Source organism: Polypterus senegalus, chromosome 10, assembly GCF_016835505.1.
Source record: "Polypterus senegalus isolate Bchr_013 chromosome 10, ASM1683550v1, whole genome shotgun sequence".
Lineage (NCBI taxonomy): Eukaryota > Metazoa > Chordata > Cladistia > Polypteriformes > Polypteridae > Polypterus > Polypterus senegalus.
This window is the reverse complement of record NC_053163.1, coordinates 19,553,820-19,579,542: the sequence shown is the minus strand read 5'-3', so window position 1 is coordinate 19,579,542 and position 25,723 is coordinate 19,553,820. Positions and strand designations below refer to the sequence as shown.

Genomic DNA, 25,723 nt, shown 5'->3' with positions numbered 1-25,723 from the left:
CGGAATTCCTATAAATGAGCTTTGGTTTTTTGTGCTCCAGCTGTCTCATAAGCGATCTGACTTTTTTTTGCCTGACATGTTTAGGTACAAAATGTATGAAAAACCCAATTATTTTAATATTATATATACTTTCCCTAGGCATTGTATGTCATACCTAGGCATTATACAGAATGACAAATGCTATTTAGGCAAAGTATTGTCTTTTGGCATTGCATAGAGTGTCTAGGAAATGTGTGACATATTGTAATCAAAATATAAGTTTAATGTCTGTGCTCAGTGCAAATATTTTAAATGTTTTTGCTTTTCTTTCTACATGCACAGCTGAGCCAGATTTAGTACAAAGGAGCTCAGCATTTAGAACTGCTAGGCCAAGCACAATCCAAGATAGACAAAGACAAATGGGCAACATGCACTATTTCTGTGTGTTAAGAGTCAGCATGCCTCTCCTTGCCTTGTTTGGCATGGCATGATTTACCTAAGTAAGACCCTGCACATGGAGAAAACAGTATAAAGCCTTGGAACATTGCCCGGCACACCTTGAAGCCGACAGACGGATGGAAGATAACGTCATCCGATCCTGAAAATCCTTCCAGTGCAGAGACGAAAATGGCAAACTCTACACAAAGTGTTGTCATGGCTTCCTCATCTGTTGTGCTGCGTGAATTGTCATTAAAGAAAGCTAAGTTATTTTATCTTATGTGATTTCTTACTGCCGTATCACTATGGGAGGGATATCGCCTCGTTATAATATATCCATTCACGTTCAGGTTACTTAAAACGCTACAATTAAAAAGAACTTATTCCAACCTGGGAGCTAGCGCCCCCTATCGGAAAACACATATTAATCATTTCATACTTTGACATCCAATTTTCGGCATTCCATACACTGCCTAGGCATTTTATATAATGCCTGCATTTCATACATTGCCGGTAACAGATGTTACCAAACTATAAAATAATTACATTCACTAATGGCCACTCATGAACCAAGACAACTCCCAGTTGAAATCCATGAGATGCTCAGGCTGCCCCATCATTATACAAACATCATACAAATGTATGAGCAGTGCTACCATGGATGCACTGGGGGAGGCCTGAAAGAAAATGACACTGTCCATTTAAGATAAGAAAAAAAAAGAAGATTCAGAGACTAATGTTAGTTGTATTTTTCTGCTAGATTTGAATTATAACTTAATAAAAGTGTCAAAGTAAATTCACTCCATGAAGCTTTACAAGACTTAAAACCTTAATGGACATGCTCTCAAACTGCTTAATACAACATCCACACACATAACACAAATTGACTCCAAAGCAGCTTCATTGACTTAAAAGCAAAATAACAGTTATCAGTTGCGGCTCATTTTGTAGTGTTTTTGCACCAGTTGTGAGGCATTTTAATTATCTCTATATATAATATCCAACATCTGTCTGTATGTCTGACCGCTTTTCACGAGAGAACTACTTAACGGATTCAGATAAGGTTTTTTTCTAGAATTTGCTTGAACATTCTGGTTGATTTTACGACTTCTCTCACTGTGCTAAGTATCATAGTTCACTTGCGGTACCAATTTATTTGAGTGAATCCCAGAGAGATGGTGGTGGGGCCCTCCTCACTCACGCACCAGCCCCTGGGTGTGTACCTTACCTCTGCCTAGCTAGTGAATGAAAGAACTACTTAACATACTTAGATCGGGTTTTTTTCTAGTTCTCCTGGGGAACCAACTTCAGCACTTATTAGGAAAGCCTGCTCCATTATAGAGTGAATGGACCCTGGACACACAGGAAGCTTTTGTTGGAAATTGGATGGCGGCATGAAAACTCCCATCTATCTCCTCCAGGAGGCGCTGTTTTGGAGCCCTTTCAGCCACAGCTCATTCAGCCAAAGAGTGTGGTAAGAAGCACCCCGAGGGCATGTTCTGCCCACTGGCATCAGGCAATTCAATTTTATTGATTGTTTGATTGATTGATTGGCTGTATTACCTGTCCTGTGAGTCTGCATTGTTGTTTTTATGTTTCTGCTACTGTATGCATTTGAATTGCACCATGAGACTAACAAAAATTGATCTTATCTAATCTAATTTGAAGAGCCACAAGCAAAAGTGATATCATTTTTCCTCTTGGGCTTTCTACTCCATTCTAAGGAAATGCTTGGCAGCACTTACTCCACTTCAGCAACTTTTAGCAACTTTTCATGAACTTTGGCTTTTCTTTTGTCTGAGTAAAGAATACTTTACCTTCTATAGCACTAGATGTTGTTTCCTCCCATAATCCAAAATGAATTCAACGTGGTTTGGGAACTGAGTCAGGATGGTCCTGTGTTAACAAGACTTTCAATGAACTGCTCTCCCACACTGCATTGGTTCCTTTTTACAATTTATTTCTGCTCAGACAGACTCCATCTTCATGTGACCAACCAGAGTAAAACGAGTCTACAAATGGCCATTCACCTGTCCTAGCTCACATCATGGCAGTTGTGACACCCTTCAATGAGCTGCTTGGAGTGAAATTGGTTGGGGTTTGAGGCCCTGACTTAGTTGGTCTTCTGTTGGCTCACTCACTTCACATTTCTTGTCTTTTTGGGTGCCATGTAAGGAAAGAAGCAATTCAATGAAAGGAAAAGGAGTTAATTAGTAGCAGAAACTGGCCACCAATTAAGAAAAAGGTTAGAATGAAAACTTGCAGCCACTGTGGCCTTCCAGGACCGGAGTTTGAGACCCCTGCTTTAGTGTATCTGCTGGTCCCATAATAGGGGTAACAAACCTAATGACACTCCAGTCACCCAGCCTATCCTTTACCTCCGGCTCCTTGTGTACATCTGCTCCTTAAATACAAAGACCAATGAACAATTTTCTATCAACACCCGCTCCTGCTGTAGTAGCATCCTGTTTGCCCACCACAGTCCCTACTTAGCACTTGTCTTAGGTGCCTTGAATGTACTTCTTTGGAATCATTGCTGTAAGTTTGCAGAATCACAGATGTTATATTCCTTAAAACCTTAAGGATATCATGATGGAACAAGTGTTGGCACTGCTGCCTCACACCTCGAAGAAGCTGGTTTGAGATCCCGTCTGATCACTGCTGTGTAGAGTTTGTAAATTCTGCCCCTATTGTTTTTATCTTGGAGTAATAAGGAATAGGTTTTCTCCGCACATCCCACAGATGTGCAGTTAAGTTTAACTAGTGACTGTAAACCAGTGCAGCAGATGTGCCCTTTTACAGATAGACACATTCTTTAGAGTTAGTCTGAACTTCATACTTAATGCTGCTAGGATATACTTCAGCTCCTCCTCAATATAAAGGAGTTTTAGAAGAGGCCTGTGTTTTTGACTGTAGTGCCCCTTCCTGTGTTTTATTCTGCCTGGTACAATGACCTGCCATGATACACTGTAACACCCTGAGGCCCTGATACTGAATTAAAAATGATTTCTACCATTCTTTTCCTGCCCTTGATCTTGATATCGGGAGCCAATGACAAAGCTGCTGTATCCATCCACTATTTTATGTAAAAATAAATGTTTGTATTACAAATAATGTTACTTGAGCTGCAGGATTCCTTTCCATTCCCCTCCCTTATAGAACAAGGAACTGTCAAATGACACTTCACTCTTATTTCTTCAAATTTCACGTCCTGGTTAGTATCTCCTCACTGGTAAATATGACAGCAAAAGAGTTTCAAGATCGGTTCAAGTGTTCCGTGTGTCTGGATATCCTCAAAGAGCCGGTCTCAATCCCATGTGGACACAACTACTGCAAGCGATGTATTGAAGATTACTGGGATACGGCTGAGGTGTCCTGCTGCCCTCAGTGTAGACAGGCCTTTTTTCCACGACCTGTTCTTCAAAAAAACACCCTGCTTGCTGAAATTATACTGAAATCTATGCAGGAGGACCCCGGTGTGGTTGCCAGTTATGCAGAACTGGACGATGTGTCCTGTGATGTCTGTACTGAGAGCAAATACCGAGCCGTTCACTCCTGCCTGACCTGCCTGGCTTCCTATTGTGAGACTCACATTCAGCCTCACAAGGAGTCTACAGCTCTGAAGGAACACAAACTGGAGAAGCCGAGCAGAAACCTGAGACAGAAACTCTGCTCTGAACACCAGGCAGTGGTGCAGCTCTTCTGCCGAACCGATCAGAAGTGCGTCTGCCTACTGTGTGTAGCCGTTAAACACAAGAATCATGACCTGGTGGAGATGGAGATGGAGAAAGAGGAGAAACAGGTATGGACAGCTCAAAACTTATGATCAGTTTGAGGCTTAAAGTCTGAAATGTACATGAGAAGGAAATCTGCAGGTTTTAAAGTATGAGTAAGTGTGTTCTGAAGTGGAATGATATTACTGTGTACTTTGAAAAGCAAATTGTGATTAAGAAATGTAACCTTTGAGGGAAAGACAAACTGATAGTTTAATTGATTTGGACAGAAGTTGTAGGGCTTTACAGTAAACTGCCTCCATTCTTATACCAGAAAAAGTCTTGAATTCTTTGTATGCCATCCTATGTCATATCGAGTGTTTTAGTGTCTTGTATACAAAGGACAGGGAAAGTATTGTATTGGTCCAAAGATTCAATGACGAGATTTTGATGAATCTCGATGTTTTAGACCTCCCTGACTTCCTCGTATACAAAGTATAGGTAAAGTGTTGGAATCCTCTAAAAATTAAAATTTCGAGATTATGATGAATCACGACGTTTTAGACCTCCCTGAATTTCTCGTATATGAAATTTACGAAAAGTATTGGAATCATCCAAAAATTCCATTTCGAGATTTTGATGAATCTCAATGTTTTAGACGTCTCTGAGTCTGAAAATATCATTTTTGGAATTGCATCTGTGTGTCTGTCTGTGTGTGTATGTAAACAAGATAACTTGAGTACACTTCACTTAGGTCACCCAACTTTTGCACACAAATATTAGGTACAAAACGTAGATTTCTATCAACTTTTGGGCTATTTCCACTCATCTGAAGTGGTACTTTACCTTTTATTCATGCAGCTGCACAGTCTGATTTATTCAACTTTACTGTTATAATAATTAACTAAAAGAGTAATACCGATTAAAAGGAACAACACAATGGAGAGATTTTATGTTCTGATTTTGATTATGGCTTTATGGATTTTTTTATCTATTCCCAGTATTGTATTCCATCCATCCATCCAACCATTATCCAACCCGCTATATCCTAACTACAGGGTCACTGTGGTCTGCTGGAGCCAATCCCAGCCAACATAGGGCGCAAGGCAAGAAAAAAACCCTGGGTAGGGCGCACACATACACACACCAAGCACACACTAGGGACAATTTAGAATCGTCAATGCACTTAACCTGCATGTCTTTGGACTGTGGGAGGACACCAGAGCACCCGGAGGAAACCCATGCAGACACGGGGAGAACATGCAAACTCCACGCAGGGAGGACCTGGGAAGCGAACCCGCAGGTTTCCTTACTGCGAGGCAGCAGCACTACCTGCTGTGTCACCGTGCCGTCCTAGCATTGTATTGTATCTATTAATTATGTATTTCTTAGCAATCAGCAGACTGGCTGTTAAGTGGCTTTCTTAATGCCCACCAGAGAAATCAGTTGTGGGGACAGGACTGGTGCCCTTTGGGTTTAATGTTTGCTGGAGACTAAGAGCTGTTCTGTCGATTTCCTTATTTTCTGTATTGCCATTGTAAATTACACAATAACACATGGGAATGTTTACTCAAAACAAAAGAAGTATTCTCATCTTTATTTCCTTGAAAACAACAATGCAAAGAAAATTCTTATTTTTAACTAATTATGCCATACCTATTAAAAGCATTAATTTCCTTTCAAGTTTTCACATTTTATTTTAATACAACATTGAATCACAATGGATTTCATTTCACATTTTTAACACTGATCAACAGAAAAATACTCTTCAGCATCGAAGTGAAAACATATCTGTGCAAAGTGGTCTACAGTTATTACAAACATAAAACACTAAATAACTGATCACATAAATATTCACACCCTTTAATATGAGACCCCTAAATCATCACTGGTGACCCAGTTGTTTTATGAAGTCACAAGTTCCATTGAGATCACCTGTTTGGGGTTTCAGTCAATTGTAGTATAAATGGCCTGCATCTGGAAGGTCCGACTTGTTATCAGTTGGTATGGAGACCTAAACTACACAAAAGAACACTCCAGGCAACTCTATAAAAAGTGACTGAAAATTATAAGTTAGGGGATGGAAACAAGAAAATATTCAAGTCACTGAATATCCAGGTAAATCAGTCATTAAGAAAGTAAAGTCTGCCTGGACCAGGCTATCCACAAAATCTGAGTGATCATGCAAGAAGATAAGTGAAGGAGGTCACCAAAGACCTCTCATAACTCACAAGTACTTACAAGCTACAGTGAATTAGATTGGACTGACTGTGCAGACAATGTGTTTTGCCGGAGTGCTTCACCTGTTGCAGCTGTAGGGGAGAGTGGGGAAGGCATAAAATGCCCAGGACATCTTGGTTAGAGTTAAAAGGCCGTGAAGTTAGCAGAATAAATGTTTTATGGTTTGATGAGATCATAATTGAGACATTTAGAAATCTGACTAAACTCCATACTTTAACACTGCATCCCCAATATGAAGCATAGCACCAGGCCCTGGAAGGGTTGTAAGGGTAAAATGAATGCATAAAAATACAGGAAAATCCACCGAGAAGAATAGGATGTAGTGCGCCAGAAGCCAGCACCTTGGGAGAAGATCTGTTTTCCAGCAAGACGTCGACCCCAAGTATAAAGTCAAAGCTGCACAGGAATGACTTCAAAAACAGTAATGTTAATATTCTGTAGTGGCCAATTGATGACAGGCCAATTGAGAATTTGTGGCTGGACTTGATAAAGGCTGTTCACTCACGATAGACATGCAACCTGACAGAACTTGAGCAGTCTTGCAAAAAATGATAGTGTTCAGATGTGCAAAGCTAATATTGAAAGAGAGACCTGTGCATACTGACTGAAGACAGTCATGGGTGCCAAAGCCACATCTGCTAGGTACTGATTGAAGGTGTTGAATACTTACGCAGTTATTTATGTTGTCTTAGATATAAACGTTTACATATGGAAGTGTGTATGTCTGTCTGTCAGGCCCAAAAGTGCAAGGCTACAGCCTGAAGATTAAAGAAAGCGACTCTGTCACCAAAGTGAAACTGCTGCCACTAATACACAAGCGAGGCGAGCACATCAGCAAAACAAAACCTCCGAGGAGAGAAAAACTGACTTAGCCGCTGATAGACAATGGAGGCGAGCAGGTTGGCAAAATAAAACCGATGCAAGTGACTGATTGAAGTGCCAGAATCCATGGTTTCTAGGAGCCCATGCTTTTTACAGCCTGGGCTTAAACAGCTAGTGTTTTATATTTGTAGACAGTTTGGACATCTTTGCAGAGATCTGTTTTAATGACTTTTCTGTTGATCAGTGTCAAAGAAGCAAAATTTAATCCACTGTGATTGCTGTATAACAATAAAATGGGGGTAAATAGTGTATCTTACATTAAGAAGTCACCTAAATTCTTTCCATTTAGAGACAGCTGGTGGCAGTACGAAGAAGAATGACACAGAGAATTTTGGAGAAAACTGAGAAAGTGGTGGAAATGAAAGAAAACGTAAAGCACCTGAAGGTGAGGACTTCTGCTCAAGCAAAAGTCAAGCATGGAAATTCACTCACTTCCCTACTAAAAATAGAAAAAAAAAGAAACTCCTCTGTGCTTCTCATCCAATCATTTCCAAGAATATTTAAACTGGTATCTTACCACTGGTAACAAAAAAAAGGTTTATTGAAAGAACGATAAATTAATGTGATAAAGAGAGATGAAAAGAAAAATATTAAATATTCTGTTTTAAAGAAAAATTAAATGGCTTTGGAGGGTCACTTATTCGTGTTGCTTCCTCACAAGACCAGACTTTTAGGTTCAAATACTAACCCAGTCATTGTCTATGTGTTTCCTTTCTGTCTGTGGAGGTGCTGCTGACTCAGGGATTCAGTGTCTTGAGGACAATGCCTATGGACTCCACTGTCCCTGCGCGAGTTTTCACATTCTTCTCATATTTGCATAAGGCCCAGGTGGGCAAACTTTTTTCCCTAAGGGCCACATGGACACCTCATAAGGTCTCCAGTGGGCCACATGTGACAAAAACTAAATTTACTAAATAATAAGTGTTATTTTCACACAAAAATACATTTATTAGTCATATGCAGCATGGGAAATAGGTAATGGACGTGTTGATGTTTTATTCAGTAAGTATATTTCTAATGGGGCCATTGACATGAAATATTCACTAAATGTCGGTAACAACCCAAGTAATCCACACATACAAAGAAATCAGAACAAATACGTCCATAAATTAAGTTATGTGTAATAAAGTGGAATGACGCAGGGAATAAGTATTGAACATGCTTACTGGTATGTATTTAATACTTAGTAGAAATTATTTGTTGGGAATGACAGCTTCAAGATGTCTCCAGTATGGAGAAACGAGTCGCATGCTTTGCTCAGGTGTGATTTTGTCCCATTCTTCCATACAAATCTTGAAGGTTCCAGTTCTTTCCATTGATTTTCAATTGGTTTCAAGTCGGCTGATTGACTGGGCCATTCTAGCAGCTTTATTTTCTTTCTCTGAAACCAATTGAGAATTTCCTTGGCTGTGTGTTTGGGATCCTCGTCTTGCTGAAATGTCTCCCCTCATTTCATCTTCAGCATCCTGGTAGACGGCAGCAGAGTCTTATCAAGAATTTCTCTGTACATTTCTCCATTCATTCTTCTTCAATTATATGAAGTCTGCCAGTATGGAGTGTTTTAGGAGTGATATGCATTGCCATTCCTCCTCCAAACATTGTGCGTGCAATGACGTCCAAAGAGTTCAATTTTGGTCTCCTCTCACCAGACTCTGTTCTTCCAGTATTTCATTAGCTTATCCAAATGTTGTGCAGCAAACATTAAATGAGCTTCAACATGCTTTTTCTTCAGCAGTGGAGTCTTGTGTGGTGAGTGTACATAGAGGCCATGGCGCTGGAGTGCATTACTTATTATTTTCTTTAAAACAACTGGACCTGCTAATTCCAGGTCTTTCTGAAGCTCTCTGCAAGTGGTCCTTGACTCTTGGACAACTCATCTGATTATTCTTTTTACTCCTCTGTCAGAAATCTTGAGAGGAGCACCTGGTTTTGGTCGGTTTCTGGTGAAATGATATTCTTTCCATTTCCAGATTATGGCCCCAACCGTGTCACTGGAACATTCAGAACTTTAGAAATACGTCTGTTGCCAATGCCATCAGTGTATTTTGTAACAATAAGGCTGTGAAGGTCTTGAGAGAGCTCTTTACTTTTACCCATCATGAGATGCTTCTTGTGTGACACCTTGGTAATGATAGGCCATCAATTAGGACTAAACCAGCTGATATTCATTTGTACTGACAGGGGGCTACCAGGATTGCTTTCTAAATACTGACAGGTGTCAGCTGGTTTCTTGGCTTTCCATGCCTTTATTAATGTGTTCAATACTTTTATCCTGTGTCATTACACTTTATTACATATACCGTATATACTCGCATATAAGTCGCATCTTGAAACCCAAAAAATTGATCATAAAATCAGACCCCAACTTATACACTCGTTCAAAAATATGACACTTATTTATTTTATTTTATTTTTTTTACATCTTCTTGCCTCATCCAGTCACACACCAGTTTCTCAAACACATTAAATTTTGTTGCAGCAGCGCAGTTACCAATTTCTTTCGCCACTTCAATGACTTTTAATTTAAAACCAGCTTCATATTTTCTTCTGACCGAACGCTCCATTGTAGTTAAGGGATACTCTTACGATTAAGTTGTATGAGGGTGTGAGATACAAAAAACACAAATCAGTGCAAAGGTTGCTTCAGAATATTTTGGGTATTACCGTGTGGTCACGTAGGCACAATGCATAGAAAAAAAGGCTGTGTGCTACGTGGTTACTCTCATAGGTGGGTGTCAGCATATCATAATCTCTTGGACCAATAACGTGAATTTTCTGCATTCGACTTATACGACCTACATTATAAAATATAATTATATGGTAAAGTCAAGCCCGACTTATCCGTGGGTGAACTTAAAAGTGAGTATATGAGGTAAATTAATTTATGGACTTACTTGTTTTGACTTCTTTGTATGTATGGATAACTTCAGTTGTTACCGACATCTGGTGAAAACTTCATGTCAATAGTCCCATCAGAAATATATTTATTGAGAAAAACGTTGATGCCTTCAATACTTACTTTGCTCGCTGTAACTATATAACTTTGGTACAGAAAATTTTAAACAAATAAAATGAGCTTTCTGCTCTAATTCACTTTCTGATAAATTACTTCCAAACGTACTGTGCTTTGTTTGAAAATGTCTCTTCAAATTGAACTCTTTAAAAACAGCAACGCTGTCAGGGCATATTAGACAGACTGCTTTACTTTCAACATTTGTATAAAAATACTTGGATATTCATTCCTTGTGAAAAGCATGAAATTCATCTTGAATTTTAAATTTTTTTCACAGCAGCACTCATTGTTAGTGAAAACAAAATTTGAAATATAATACAGTGCTTGGACGACAGCGGCTGAATTGCACACATGCGTGAGAATGCGTGTCTAACTGCGCTTTTATAGCAATTGGTCTTCTGATTACGTGCCATCGAAACGTCAGTGTCCGCGTACAGTTACACGCAGTACAAAGTCCACAAACGTATGCTTGTACACATGTAACATTATAAATGGGACTGCTCATTTGTTCATATGTTCCAAAACATGAACTGATTATGTATTTAATTTTTCATTTTTGTTAATAAAATCACAAAAGTTTTAAACTTGTGTGTGGGCTGCTCAAATTGATGTCGTCATTTTGTTAACAAAATCACAAAGGTTTTATATTTGTGTGCGAGCTGCACAAATTGACATTGTGGGCCGCATTTGCCCTGGGGGCTGTAGTTTGCCCACCCCTGGCATAGTGACTTCAGTTTTTATTATATATATATATATTTTTCCAGGTCATTTCCTCCTAAATCTGAAGCACACGTACATGTTTTTGTTTATGACCTGTGACAATGGGACCTGTGATGAACTGATGCCCAATTCACTGCTGCTGTGTGCCTAATTCTACCAGAATGCCCTCTGGTCTCCTTACAGCCATGCATTAGATTAAGCTTGAAAATACCTGAATGAATTAAACATCTTAGCTTACACCCTGAATACCTTTTTAAACCTGAGAGGACTAGACCACTGAAGACATCTCACAAATGGTGTCTTAGTATATCTTGTTAAGTTATTTGGGTCTTAAATCAGAAGACACCACTACAGAGCTGCTCATTGACTTTTTCAGTGCCTACTTTGTTGTATTTGTTTATTGCCATAGACCTGAGTAAACCAGCTAATTGCTAAACACTGTGTAGAAATTCCTGCCCAGTTTCATTCCCGACCTCCAGTTCCTACACTTTCTGAAAAATCATTCTAGTTACTGTAAGTCAACATTACCAAATGTCGGCAACTAGTAACAAAGGAAATACAAACTATTATTATTTTATTTTTTCAGATCTGTGCAGATACAGAAGTTTGGAGTTGTGAGGAAACCATTGAGAAGCTGAGGTCAAAAATCACTGACGTGATTAGAGATCATGAACAGAGGGGGGTGAATAATGCTAAAGACCAAATAAGAAGACTGGAGAAGGAGATTGAAGACCTGAAGAGGGGTGAGGCTCAGCTGGCAGAGCTCTCAACAGTACATGACCACATCCACTTTCTCCAGGTAATGTGCAGATCTTAGAAGGACTGTTTCACACAAGTCTTATTTATTACCCTGATAATTTTGGTCTATTTGCTCTCCTCACACAGAGGTTTCCAGCACTCCATACCTATTCTCAAGGTGAAGATGCACCCACCATCCCTGTCAATAGGAATTTGCTTCCCGAAGCTCTAAGAATGGACCTGTCAAATCTGAAGAAGCGTCTGAAGGAGATCTATGGGTGGATGCTAATGAAAACCACACACTCTGGTGGGTTGATTATCTTAAAAAGTAAGAGTAGAAAGGCAGAGACTGTCTGTATAGCTAACTTAGGGTGTAGGTGAATCAGGTGGTCGTATAGGACATATCTCTATGACAAGATGTCTGAATGCTTGACTGGTCTCTGGCACATCTAACATATGTGCTTGAAGAATGCGGAGGCAACTCACATTTCTTAAACCCAATGTAACAGCTGTATTGGAGAAAGGCATCAAAAGAATTAATTAAAAATAATTCAATAAACTAAGTAAAAAAGTTAAAGAGTGATATAGCTAAATAATTAATTGAAAAATATTGAAATAATTAATTGAAAAATTTGAATTTTACATGAGTTACTGTATATGATAAACCTTCATGAAGAAGTCCATTTTGAGATGTTTAACACTACCAACTGACATTGTGCTGAATGACCACAGCCAGTATTACACTTTCAGCACTGTAGTGACCCTTAGACCTGAGAAAGACACTCTCGTCAGGAGGCCACAGGTTACCAGAAGGAGGCCTCCACAAACAGTGCGAGTGAGGGTGCGGACATAGAAATATGAGAAAGCGCTTCATTCAGTATCTTCCTGCTGCTGAGGACTGTTGGGCTGTGCATGTGGCCTCTGGCGAGCCTTGGACAAGGACCCTGGCCTTGGGTCAGGTCACGGAACTTGGAGATAGTGTGGCAATTATGTTGCATTTGACCCCAGATGGGCAGAGTGTGTCAGAGCAGGCCAGTATGAATGTGCAGGCCGAATGGACGATGCAGCTGGGAGGATGTAGTGCTGCAGAAAAACCTGGCAGTGTGGTGGAGTTTTGATGAAAAAACAAATTGTTCATTTTAGAGACACATCAGCATTTTGACATAAAGTGGCAGGTTCCATCTCTCATACCCCTGGGTCATTCAGTATTTTGTGATGTCCATATAGTTCTCAAGGGTCCAACAAACACATTTTTTAAACTACCAGTAGACTAAAATTGATCAAATTAGTTTTAATAGTGTCACGAGAAGCAATTCTTTTTTAATGAGCCATGTTAAACTTAATCAAAAATCTTCTTTGCACATATGTTACAGATTCAAGAATGAGGCACTGATCTATTGTCCATTGCCATTGAAACTGCATTTAGCATACAGAACTGTGATGTGCCAACAGAGTTGTTTTAACGCTACCTTTCAAATTGCATAATATTGCAATAAATAATAGAGGATGGTATATTACTTGCCACAGAATTTGCACTTGGACAAACCAACCCAGCTAATATTATTACATCTGGCAACCCATCACAAAGATGCTGTGACCTAAAATTAGCAAACACGGTAAAATGAGGAAATAACTTCTTTAGAAATCACCCTAGATATCAACAATGTCCTTTTCTTTTCTTAAGAGATTGCTCTGTAAGCACTTTAAGCAATTTCAATCCCATAAAGCATTGTTTACTTTTGTGCAACTCTTTTGACATGACCTTAGTCAGCTTTTTGACTAATTTGATTCAGTCAGGCCAAAAGCCATCTTTTCTCAGACTATATGGATGAGCTACAAAGCCACACCCATTCTGAAGATTAACTGTGGAAAGGGAATTGGACCACCTGTACTGACCCAATAAATTTACAGCTATAAGTGATCGAGAGTCAACAGAATGTATAAAACCACAGAAAGCCAACAATGAAATAATGAGAGTCGCCTCTACTTTGTTGTGAACTTAACCTGTCCTGCTCCTGAACAGCAAGGCTCATCTTTGCTTTTTTTGTCTGCCTAGGAGCTGAAGCTCTGAATGATGAAAAGATAAACACTAACTGCAGAAAAGACCTTTTAAAATGTAAGCATACGTTATTATTTATTTTGAAATATATACACTGTCACACACGTCACATGGGATGCAGCTAAAGGGCTTGAGTGAGGGCAATTCCGAATCAGACTGGGATACGGCACAATGCACTGACTCTTTTTCTCACTTTCCCTCAGACCCTTAATGGGAAGCTCCACCTGGCCCTGTTGACGTCACTTCCGGGTCCGGACCTATAGAGGAAGGCCTTGCCGGCTCCAGCCCCCTTGATGTCATGTCCAGGCTTGAGCCTATGGTTGAAGACCTTTCCGATCCCGGCCCTTTTGACGTCACTTCCTACCCTGACCTTTAAAAGCCTCCACCTTTTCCCTATTCCCTCAGTTCTGTTTTGGACTCCATTTTGTGCACATCAGTGCTATCATTTATTTGAAACTTTGCAGCCAGGAAACCAAATATATGGGTGGCTGCCCCAAACCTCCATCCATCCATTATCTAACCTGCTATATCCTAATTACAGGGTCACGGGAGTCTGCTGGAGCCAATCCCAGCCAACACAGGGCGCAAGGCATGAAACAAACCCCGGGCAGGGCACCAGCCCACCACATGCCCCAAAACCTTCTTTATGAATTTGTGTCATTTTTGTGACAACACAAACATTCATTTCTAAATTATATAATATACGGTATAAGGAAAGATATTCCAGTGTTGTAAATACTGCATTAGATCACATAAACTCCACTTGGATTTCCGATAAGTTTACAGATTTATTCTTTTTTTTTCAGACTTTTGGGACCTTACATTGGACCCTAAAACAGCGCATAAGAACCTCTGTCTCTCAGAAGGGAACAAGAAAGTGACTCAGTGCACAGATTCCCCAGAAAGATTTGACTCGTGGGATCAAGTGCTATGCCGGGAGGCTATGTCGGGGGCTCGCTGTTACTGGGAGGTTGAGTGGACGGGAGACTGGGCCGCAATAGGAATTGCATATAAAGGAATTAGGAGGAAAGGAAAAACTTCCGAGTCCCTCCTAGGATGCAACAACAAGTCCTGGCGCTTGTACTGTTCAGATACTTGCTACTCTGCACGCCATAACAACAAAGTGACTGAAATCGTTTCCCCCAATAGTCACAGAATTGGTGTGTACTTGGACTATCCGGCTGGTTCTCTAACATTTTACAGCATCTCAGACACAGTAAGCCTGCTGTTCAGGTTTGAGGCCAAATTCACAGAGCCACTCTATCCTGGCTTTTATGTTACTGGTAGTGTAACCATCTGCCAGCTCGACCAAACTACCCCATGAGTGTCAGACAGAGCACATTTACCCACATCTCCTCCATACAGAGTTCTCATATTATGCAAGCATTTTAAAACATAGGAGAGTCTGACCTGGCTGAGTAAATGTCTGTTAGAGATAACTAAAAGGTGAGAAAGTCGGTGCTTCTTCAAGCTTACCATAATTCTTAATGCTCAAAAAACAAATTCTTTAAATGTGCGATTTTTTTTTTTTTTTGAGATGTGATTTTAAGTTTCAATTGGTAACACTTTTGAGTTGGAACTACCTGGGACATCAGTCAATCAGTTACTAATAGTGACAAACAAAAAAGAAAGTTTCAATTTGCAAATAATTTTCATAAAAACATAAGAAATTGGAACATTAGAACAATCTAGACGAGAACAGGCCATTCAGCCCAACAAAGCTCGCCAGTCCTATTCACTTGTTTCCTCCAAGAAAACATCAAGTCGAGTTTTGAAAGTCCCTAAAGTCTTACTGTCTACCACACTACTTGGCATCTTAGTCCAAGTGTCTATCGTTCTTTGTGTAAAGAAAAACTTCCTAATGTTTGTGCAAAATTTACCCTTAACAAGTTTCCAACTGTGTCCCCGTGTTCTTGATGAACTCATTTTGAAGTAACAGTCTCAATCCATTGGACTAATTCCCTTCATAATTTTAAATACTTCAATGATGTAACCTCTTAATCTCCTTTTGCTTAAACTGTAAAGATTCAGCTCTTTTAATCGTTCCTCATAATTCAACCCCTGTAGCCCTCAATCAGCCCAGCCGCTTTTCTCTGGACCTTTTCTAGTGCTGTTATGTCCTTTTTGTAGCTTGGAGAGCAAAACTGCACCCAGTACTCCAGATGAGGCCTCACCAGTGTGTTATAAAGGTTGAGCAGAACCTCCTGTGACTTGTACTCCACACATCAAGGTGCTATATAACCTGACATTCTGTTAGCCTTCTTAATGCCTTCTGAACACTGTTGGGAAGTCGATAGTTTAGAGTCCAGTATGACTCCTTAATCCTTCTCATAATGTGTGCTCTCAATTTTCTGACCTCCCATTGTGTAATCAAACCTAACATTTTCACTTCTTATGTGTTATACTTTACATTTCTAGACATTAAATTTCATCTGCCACAAATCTGCCCAAGCCTGTATGCTATCCAAGTCCTTCTGAAATGATATAACGGATTCCAAATTATCTGCTAATCCACCTATCTTGGTGTCATCTGTAAACTTAACCAGCTTGTTACTTCTATTCCTATCTAAATCATTTAAATATATTAAAAATAGCAGCGGCCCCAGCACTGACCCCTACTGAACACCACTCTTATCATCGGTCAATTCTGATGAGGTTCCTTACACCATCACCCTCTGCTTCCTGTGTCTGAGCCAACTGAGAGAAGACTATTCAGTCAGTCGAGCTTGTTTGTTTCACTAATAGCTATCCTGCCATGGCAGAAGAACAGATAACTAGTTTCTTTAGTTAAACCAGGAGATGTGTGCAAAAGTCAAAACAAACAAAAGTAAAAATAAAAAGAACTGACTGTAAGCCAGACGAGAGGCAAAAATCACAGTCAAAAAACGCAATAAGTCAAAAATCAGGCAAGACACAAATAATAATCACAAGAGAAGTCAAATGTGTAAAGACATTTTTATTTGCAGATCAGATAATGTACAGTGCAAAACGCCGACCTTTTATTCAGGGTCACAACCCCGGAGACCACACCCCTAGAAACACAGGGCATGATCTTGACAACAGTACACAAAATGGCTTCTGTAACAGGAAAGGGCTATTAAGACATCAATTTTCAACCTAAATCTTGATAATAGCAAAGCTGTCCCAACATCTCACACATATACATTTTAAAGGTTCTCAAGGTTTCTGCTTCAACTCCACACTGAAGAAGTACTTCATGGGTTCAGTCCTAAATACACTTCCCCTTAATTTCTATTTTTAATTTCTAAGAGTGTGATTCACCATTAAGTTTAAAGAATTCAGCTGGATCTACTTTAACAATGCTTTGCGGGTTTTAAAGATCTGGATTAGTCCTGGGATGCAATTGGTTGCTTTCCTCTGCACAGCTGCTTTGTCTTTCTTATACCATGGAGATCAGAACTTCACACGATACTTCAAATGTGGCTTCACTACTATGTTATATAGTCTGAGCATAACATCCCTCGATTTCAATTTGACAATTTTAATGAAATAACCTAATATTTTATTTGCCCTTTTAATTGCTTCTGTACACTACTTATTTGATGCAAATATTGTCACCATATATATATATATATATATATATATATATATATATATATATATATATATATATATATATATATATATATATATATATACACAGTTTCACCATTTTACATTGTTGTAGGTTTCTGAATTATTAAAATGTTACTTATGCTTGATGTAAGTCAAATGCACTAGAAACAATGGTGATCAGTGCTATCAGATAATCAGTTCCTGAATATTTTAAACCACAAAATCTTTGATTTGGTATGCTGTTGATATGCCTTTTTGGTATTTCATGTAGCAAGATGGGAATCGTTTGCTTTTTTAATCTTGTGAAGATGCGCACCATCATGGCAATAAAGCATCTGTATAGTATATATACACAATATTATTTCTTTTCACCTGTGCTTTTCTTGCACAATGCTTAAAATGTTAAATTCGCTGTATGGGCAGTGTAAATGTGCAGCCTATTAATGTCATTTTTGTTTGTAATAAGTTAAAGCAAAACATAATTCAGTGTTATAAATTTATTGTCTGGCTATGGGTATAGCAAAAAAAAAGAAGACGCTTCAACATACTACTGACTAAAAACACAAAAATGAAATAGTATATACTCAAAATTCACATTCTTCCTATTGACTAACTGTTTCAATTCAAAAGAATACAGGTTCATGTAAAATTCTGTTTTTCAATGACCAATAACAATATACAAGGTCAGTCATTACTCATGGACAGTTTAATGTAGCATAAGAGAACTAATAATAATAGCACACTCTCTCTCTCTCTCTCTCTCTCTCTCTCTCTCTCTCTCTCTCTCTCTCTCTATATATATATATATATATATATATATATATATATACTGTCTATATATAAAATCCTAAGCCTAAAAGTGCAAAGATTTTGTGCAATGATTTAATGTCACTTTTTTGTCACACTTTAAATTGGGCTTATTTTAAAACCTACATATTTATGTTAGGTTTCATTCTTTCAGAGTTTATTGAACTTTAATGTGATATTGTTAGATTTTCAGATTCTTATTCCGTTTTTAAATTATAAACTAAAAAACATCAAGAACTCACGTCCCGCAAGATGAGACTTTTTGCCAAGAGATTTAGCCATGCCTAGGGCCAGAAAGACAAAGAGTAGGACAGCTGCTGTACAGGCTTTTAAATCTTCAAAGTGACTCCACCAGATGGAGATCACGCAGCACGGCAGCAACAGCAATCCAGCAGCTGATCGAGCAAAGAGGAGGTAAAAAAAAAATGTATTTGCTTCCCATTGTATCACCATTTAAGAGAGGTTTTGGTTTTCGTGTCTTCACAACATTTTGGCTAGCGAAGCGAGCAGAAGACCAAACCCTAGTGTGTGTGTGTATATATATATATATATATATACTATATATATATATATGTGTATATATATATATATATACTAGTAAGTAATGAAAAAGAAAAGGAAACATTTTAATAATATCGTAACATGATTGACAATGTACAGTAATTGTTTTGTCATTGTCATGATTGTTGCTGGCATATATATACCGACCCAGACACAGACAGCCGGTCAAGTTGTTTTCAAACCACCACATGTTTTATTTACAATTATTTACAATAATGTGTCACTCAGACACTAAATAAAGTCAGTGCACAAACCCCAACACAGTCCTGGCCACTCAATGCCTTTCTTCGGGCCACCTCCACTCTCCTCTCTGCCTCGTCCTACTTCCACCCGACTCTAGCCTTGAATGAAGGGAGACAGCCCCTTTTATATACTCCCAGACGAGCTCCAGGTGATTCCCGACAGTCCTTCATTGGCCACGCCCCAGCATGGCGGAAGTGCCGGCTGTTCTCCCGGCAGCTCTCCAGGCGCCCTTTTAATTCTTCCCCCCAGCACTTCCTGGTGTGGCGGAAGTGCTGAGGTAACATGTCCCCAAGGCATTGGGGCGCCTCCTGGCGGTGACCACGGGCCCCTACAGGGTGGGGCTTCCATGCCCTCAACCCGTTTCCCCCAAAGCAACCAAGGAGGCGGCCCCCACATGATCCAGGGTGGGCATAGATCCACATCCGGTCCCTCATGGTGTCCTGGCCGGGTCGTTGCCCCTGGCATCCCTGACAATATATATATATATATACATACATGTCTACATATATACATACATACATATACATACAAATATCTATCTATCTATCTATCTATCTATCTATCTATCTATCTATCTATCTATCTATATGTATATATCTATCTATCTATATAATCTATATCTATCTATCTATCTATCTATATATGTATATCTATATCTAAATCTACATATATATAAATATATATACTTTGGGATGTGAGCAGCTGTTGCTGGGGGTGCCAAAATCCATCAAGGAAGAAAACCTAAAAACATTATTTGTAGAAAATCTTAATTTATCTATCCATTCCTAAATAATTAAATGGGCAGGCTATTTCATATCAGTGCAATACGCTGCTTGTTAAAACGGATGACTCCTGCTCTTACGTGCACTTAGTGCTGCATGGGTATTATGAATTATCGTATCTGTTCAAGTTCTATTTAAATTTTAAATATAAGTAATCTTTATTTAGTCGACAGAAATATGTTTAGTAGGAATGTAAGTTAAATTTAGTCATCATTGCATACATTTTTCTTCACCATAGAAATTTAAAGACTAAATTCAACTTCCAATTCCTACCAAAGATATTTCTGGTGACTAACTAGAACCTACTTATATCCAAATTCGAGCTATTGAGCTGTCGCCTGCCTGCCTCAATAAGTCACCCTCGCTTCGCTATTACTTTTTTACCGTTCATTTAATCATGGCTAGTGGCAGAAAAATTATAAAATGGAAGGAGGATTACACTGAGTATGGCTTTACCAAAACAATTATTGATGGCGAATAAAGTATCCATTATTCATAAAGCTTCAATTGGTGATCTGTTTTTCTGCGTTAACCTCATATTTTTTTATACTTCTTCTCAAACCAAGGGGGTGGGAGGGTAAAATGAATCAGGATGCGCTGATCAATGTAATTGGTGTACCAGGACATCATGCATTGAGAGAAGTTCCCCTTTGCTTGGAATGCAAAGTGTGATTAAATGCGTGATTTTTTAATGCGTTATGGAGCACATGCATCAAAGCTTCTCAGCTGTGCTTGTGCTAAGAAAAGGAAACATTTTTAAAATAACGTAACACGATTGTCAATGTAACCTTTTGTAAGTAGTGCCTGGAGGATTCAGCGTGTGTATTAACTTGTGGATTTTTCTGTGAGTATTTGGTGGCAGCGTGACAAAGTTGCTTCCACAAGACTGCGTTAGCTGCGGAGCTCAGCTCAGAGCGAAATGAGGTGAATGGGAGGGGAGATGATGACGTCACTCCCTCTCCCGCCTTATCTCTCAATCCCCCCACAAACACAGTGTCTCAGAATTTACATAAGCACAGCCCTTCACCAGCAATTTTAACTTAGCTACAAAGTGATCAAAACTCTCGTTTATACCCTGCGTCCTCTCATTAAACCTGTATCCCGCATTAGTCGTGGGCATTACAAAGACCAGCGGCAGCCTGTCAATGAACTTAATTTCAACTTTAGGTTAACACCGTGCTTTGTTTCTGAAGTAGCTGCAGTCATGAATATGCTTGTATACGTCACTGTGCACGACAAACGGCAGTGGGAGCGTGTCTATAAACTTAATTTAAACTTACGGTTTACACCGTGCTTTGTTTCCACAGTAGCTGCACTTATGAATATGCTTGTATGTGTCACTCGCTCGCTTCTTATTGTTTCGCTGCCTTCTCAATTGTATAATGCATGTTTTCTTCAGCGCTTTTTGGAGCTCTTCCTTGTTTTCTACGTACTGCGCTCACAGTCAGTTCACGTGATTACATGGGAGGCTTGATGATGTCACATGAAACTCCGCCCCCACGGCCATCGAGCTGAACTCCATTACAGTATATGAAGAAAAATAGGTTCCAGTTATGACCATTACGCGTAGAATTTCGAAATGAAACCTGCCAAACTTTTGTAAGTAAGCTGTAAGGAATGAGCCTGCCAAATTTCAGCCTTCTACCTACATGGGAAGTTGGAGAATTAGTGATGAGTGAGTGAGGGCTTTGCTTTTTATTAGTATATATATATATATATATATATATATATATATATATATATTATATAGTCATATGAAAATATATATATATATATATATATATATATATATATGCAGTCATATGAAAAAGTTTGGGAACCCCTCTTAATTCTTTGGATTTTTGTTTATCATTGGCTGAGCTTTCAAAGTAGCAACTTCCTTTTAATACAGTGGTTTTCAAACAGTGGGGTGGGGGGGCATGGGCCCCCCTTAGTGGTGCAGGAAGTAACAAAAATATGAAAAATACATCTATTGAAACCAAAACAAATTAAATTAAAGTACATTCTGATACTAGAAAAATAAATACAGAGTTAGATAAATGTCGATAAATGTTAAGTAGGTATAATAAAATATGCATTTATGATATATCATTATTTTAAAAAGAAAAAATTGGCATTAGTGGGCTCCTTTCAAAAAAAACATTAGGGGGCGCGATTAAAACTGTTATGAAAACTCGGGTCGCAAATACTTAAAGGTTGAGAAATGCTGTTTTAATATATGACATGTCTTATGGAAACAGTAGTATTTCAGCAGTGACATTAAGTTTATTGGATTAACAGAAAATATGCAATATGCATCATAACAAAATTAGACAGGTGCATAAATTTGGGCACCCCAACAGAGATATGACATCAATACTTAGTTGAGCCTCCTTTTGCTCCTTTGAGCCTCTAGACGCTGTCCTCCTATAGCCTTTGATGAGTGTCTGGATTCTGGATGGAGGTATTTTGACCATTCTTCCATACAAAATCTCTCCAGTTCAGTTAAATTTGATGGCTGCCGAGCATGGACAGCCTGCCTTCAAATCATCCCAAAGATTTTCGATGATATTCAAGTCAGGAGACTGTGATGGCCATTTCAGAACATTGTACTTCTCCCTCTGCATGAATGCCTTTGTAGTTTTCAAACTGTGTTTTGGGTCATTGTCTTGTTGGAATATCCAACCCCTGCGTAACTTCAACTTTGTGACTGATGCTTGAACATTATCCTGAAGAATTTGTTGATATTGGGTTGAATTCATCCGACCCTCAACTTTAACAAGGGCCCCAGTCCCTGAACTAGCCACACAGCCCCACAGCATGATGGAACCTCCACCAAATTTGACAGTAGGTAGCAGGTGTTTTTCTTGGAATGCGGTGTTCTTCTTCTGCCATGCAAAGCGCTTTTTGTTATGACCAAATAACTCAATTTTTGTCTCATCAGTCCAAAGCAATTTGTTCCAAAATGAATCTGGCTTGTCTAAATGAGCATTTACATACAACAAGTGACTCTGTTTGTGGCGTGAGTGCAGAAAGGGCTTCTTTCTCATCACCCTGCCATACAGATGTTCTTTGTGCAAATTGCGCTGAATTGTAGAACGATGTACAGATACACCATCTGCAGCGAGATGTTCTTGCAGGTCTTTGGAGGTGATCTGTGGGTTGTCTGTAACCATTCTCACAATCCTGCACATATGCGCTCCTGTATTTTTCTTGGCCTGCCAGACCTGGGTTTAACAGCAACTGTGCGTGTTGCCTTCCATTTACTGATTCCATTCCTTACAGTTGAAACCGACAGTTTAAACCTCTGAGATCGCTTTTTGTAGCCTTCCCTTAAAGCATGAAACTCAACAATCTTTGTTTTCAGATCTTTTGAGAGTTGCTATGAGGATCCCATGCTGTCTGTCCCTCTTCAGAGGAGAGTCAAAGGGAAGCACAACTTGCAATTGACCACCTTAAATACCTTTTACCACTCATGGTTGGACACCCCTGTCTATGAAGTTCAAGGCTTAACGAGCTCATCCAACCAATTTGGTGTTGCAAGTAATCAGCATTGAGCAGTGACAGGCATTCAAATCAGCAAAATTACAAGGGGACCCAAATTTTTGCCCAGACAGTTTTTCACATTTGATGTAATTTCATACAACTAAATACTGCTTCGCTAATAATCTTTGTTCGGAAAACACCCCAGTACTCAGATATTCCTAGGAAATGAAAGACATACCACTGTTATCTTTTTTGTTGAAAGGAGAGTCAAGTATTATGCAGGCTGAGAGGGGTTCCCAAACTTTTTCATATGACTGTATTTTAGCTGGGGAAGAAATGGAGAAAAAAACCCGCTTGCAACAGAGGAGATCCCGATAAGCATGCGGACTATGTATACACTACCGGCCACTTTATTAGGTACACGTATTCAACTGCTTGTTAACACAAATAACTAATTAGCCAACCACATGGCAGTAACTTAGTGCATTTAGGCCTGTAAACATTGTCAAGACACTCTACAGGAACTTTTTATTTCATTATTTTTAAAAGCATCTTCATTTTACATATTAGATAACTCGTTTCCGACGTGGCTGATGGTGACAACTTACTCGACAGCTGCTTATCCTGTAGTCTGGAACACACATATTTTCTTATGTTATTATTTTGAAACGGCGCAGAGAAGAAAAAATAAGGGGATAGCATTTGATGAAGATGTGTCAGTGAACAATTTTTAAATACTGCTAAGTATTTACTGTGTGTACGTCGAAGAACAGGATTTTAGCGACATCTACAGGCTAAACACTCGCAGGTTGTACAGAAAGTCCTGACTAGTTAACTGACAAAGTAGCCAACTTCAGCGTCGTTCTAACGCGACTGTCTTTCCGTAACTTGGCTCTTAGCGGTGACGCGCATGTCCGGTCAGATTCGTATTGCTGAAGACTGTGATGTCAAAGACCAGGAAGTTCAAAACTTAATTTCACTTTCATTCTTTTCGCAAAAATATGTGAATCAAACAAGATCAGTTCTCCTTGGCAAAAGATGTCAGAAGCCAAATCTCCGGAGTCTTTGGATCAATTTACCTGCTCGGTGTGTCTGGAGACCCTCAGCGATCCGGTCACAACACCGTGCGGGCACAACTACTGCATGAGCTGCATTGAGCTCTGCTGGGACAAGACGGGAGAATGCCGGTGCCCTCAGTGCCGACAAGTCTTTGCGCCAAGACCTGCTCTTCATAAAAACACCCTGCTGGCACAAGTCATAGAGAATTCAAAGCAGGAGCAATCGAGTGACCCCCAGAACTGCGGGGTACCAGGAGACGTGAAGTGTGACGTGTGTAATGGGCGAAAGCGCAAAGCCGTGCAGACGTGCCTCACCTGTCTGGCCTCGTATTGCGAAACGCACATCAGACATCACCGGGAGTCCGAGGCGCTGAAGAAACACAAACTGGACGAGCCGACCGGCAACTTGGAGCAGAGACTGTGCGCGGAGCACAACACGGCGGTGGAGCTGTACTGCCGAACCGACCAGAAGTGCGTGTGCCTGCTGTGTGCAGCCATCAGACACAAGGAGCACGAGCTGGTGGAGCTGGAGACCGAGAGAGATCAGTAGGTTGGGGGTCTTAGACGAGACAGGTGATCAGTAGGCTGGGGAGTAACTAGTATATATATATATATGTCCTAAGATATACTTTCTGTCTTATAAGATTCACATTTTTGTGTATAGTGACCTGCAAAAGTTATAAAGAGGCATCTAATAATATCTAATAGTGTCTGCCTTAACAATCGCATATAGCACATTTTCAGTTAACATGTAGTGCCTTTGATATCTACTGTACCTACATTTTATCCTACCTACTATACTAAAATTAATATTATCTATCTATCTATCTATCTATCTATCTATCTATCTATCTATCTATCTATCTATCTATTGTGGTCTCCAGGGGGCACACCAGTTCCCCTAACCCAGGGCTTCTCAAATAGTGTGGCTCCGTCAAGGGGGGCGCGTTTGACCTCGGGGAACATGCTTTTTTATTTTTCTTTTAAATTTTTTTTGAATTTAGAATGCACTTTAAATCTTTTCTGTTACATTTAATAAAGCTATTCTTTGTTGTAAATTGGTCCATATTTCTTTCTTTTTTTATTCTCTTATACGTTAATAAGGATACAGTGTTATGCAGAGGTGTACTTATAACAATTTTATAGACAAATGATACTATTTATAGTCGCGCGGGGGGCGCGAGATGTTTTCTTCTTCCTAGGGGGGGGCATGACAGAAAATAATTGAGAAGCACTGGACTAACCCAACACAAACAGACACCAGGCAGAAGTCCAGCAACACACAGGTTTCATTTTTCCGCTGGGGGAAACCCTTTTGTTAATTCCCCAGCTGCATAGCACATTACACAAGCACAGTGAAGCACAACAATGGCACTTTCATTACTTCTCCTTTTCTGTCGCTCCTTCTGCCTCCATTCCTCCTCCAGCAAGCCTCGTCTTCCTCCTTC

General features: G+C 39.5%; 2 protein-coding genes across 2 annotated transcripts; both read left to right on the top strand.

Annotated features, from left to right (window-relative positions):
- The first annotated feature begins 3,626 nt into the window (after positions 1-3,626).
- LOC120536200 (tripartite motif-containing protein 16-like) lies at positions 3,627-15,473 on the top strand. Its single transcript, XM_039764537.1, has 6 exons — positions 3,627-4,219; positions 7,543-7,638; positions 11,573-11,785; positions 11,872-12,031; positions 13,781-13,840; positions 14,590-15,473. Exons 1-6 carry the CDS (start codon positions 3,656-3,658, stop codon positions 15,105-15,107), a joined length of 1,611 nt encoding a protein of 536 aa, XP_039620471.1. The 5' UTR covers positions 3,627-3,655; the 3' UTR covers positions 15,108-15,473.
- Positions 15,474-23,517: 8,044 nt separating this feature from the next.
- On the top strand, positions 23,518-24,825 carry LOC120538125 (E3 ubiquitin/ISG15 ligase TRIM25-like). The gene has a single exon (XM_039767558.1). It carries the CDS (start codon positions 24,256-24,258, stop codon positions 24,823-24,825), a length of 570 nt encoding a protein of 189 aa, XP_039623492.1. The 5' UTR covers positions 23,518-24,255.
- The last annotated feature ends 898 nt before the right edge of the window (positions 24,826-25,723 follow it).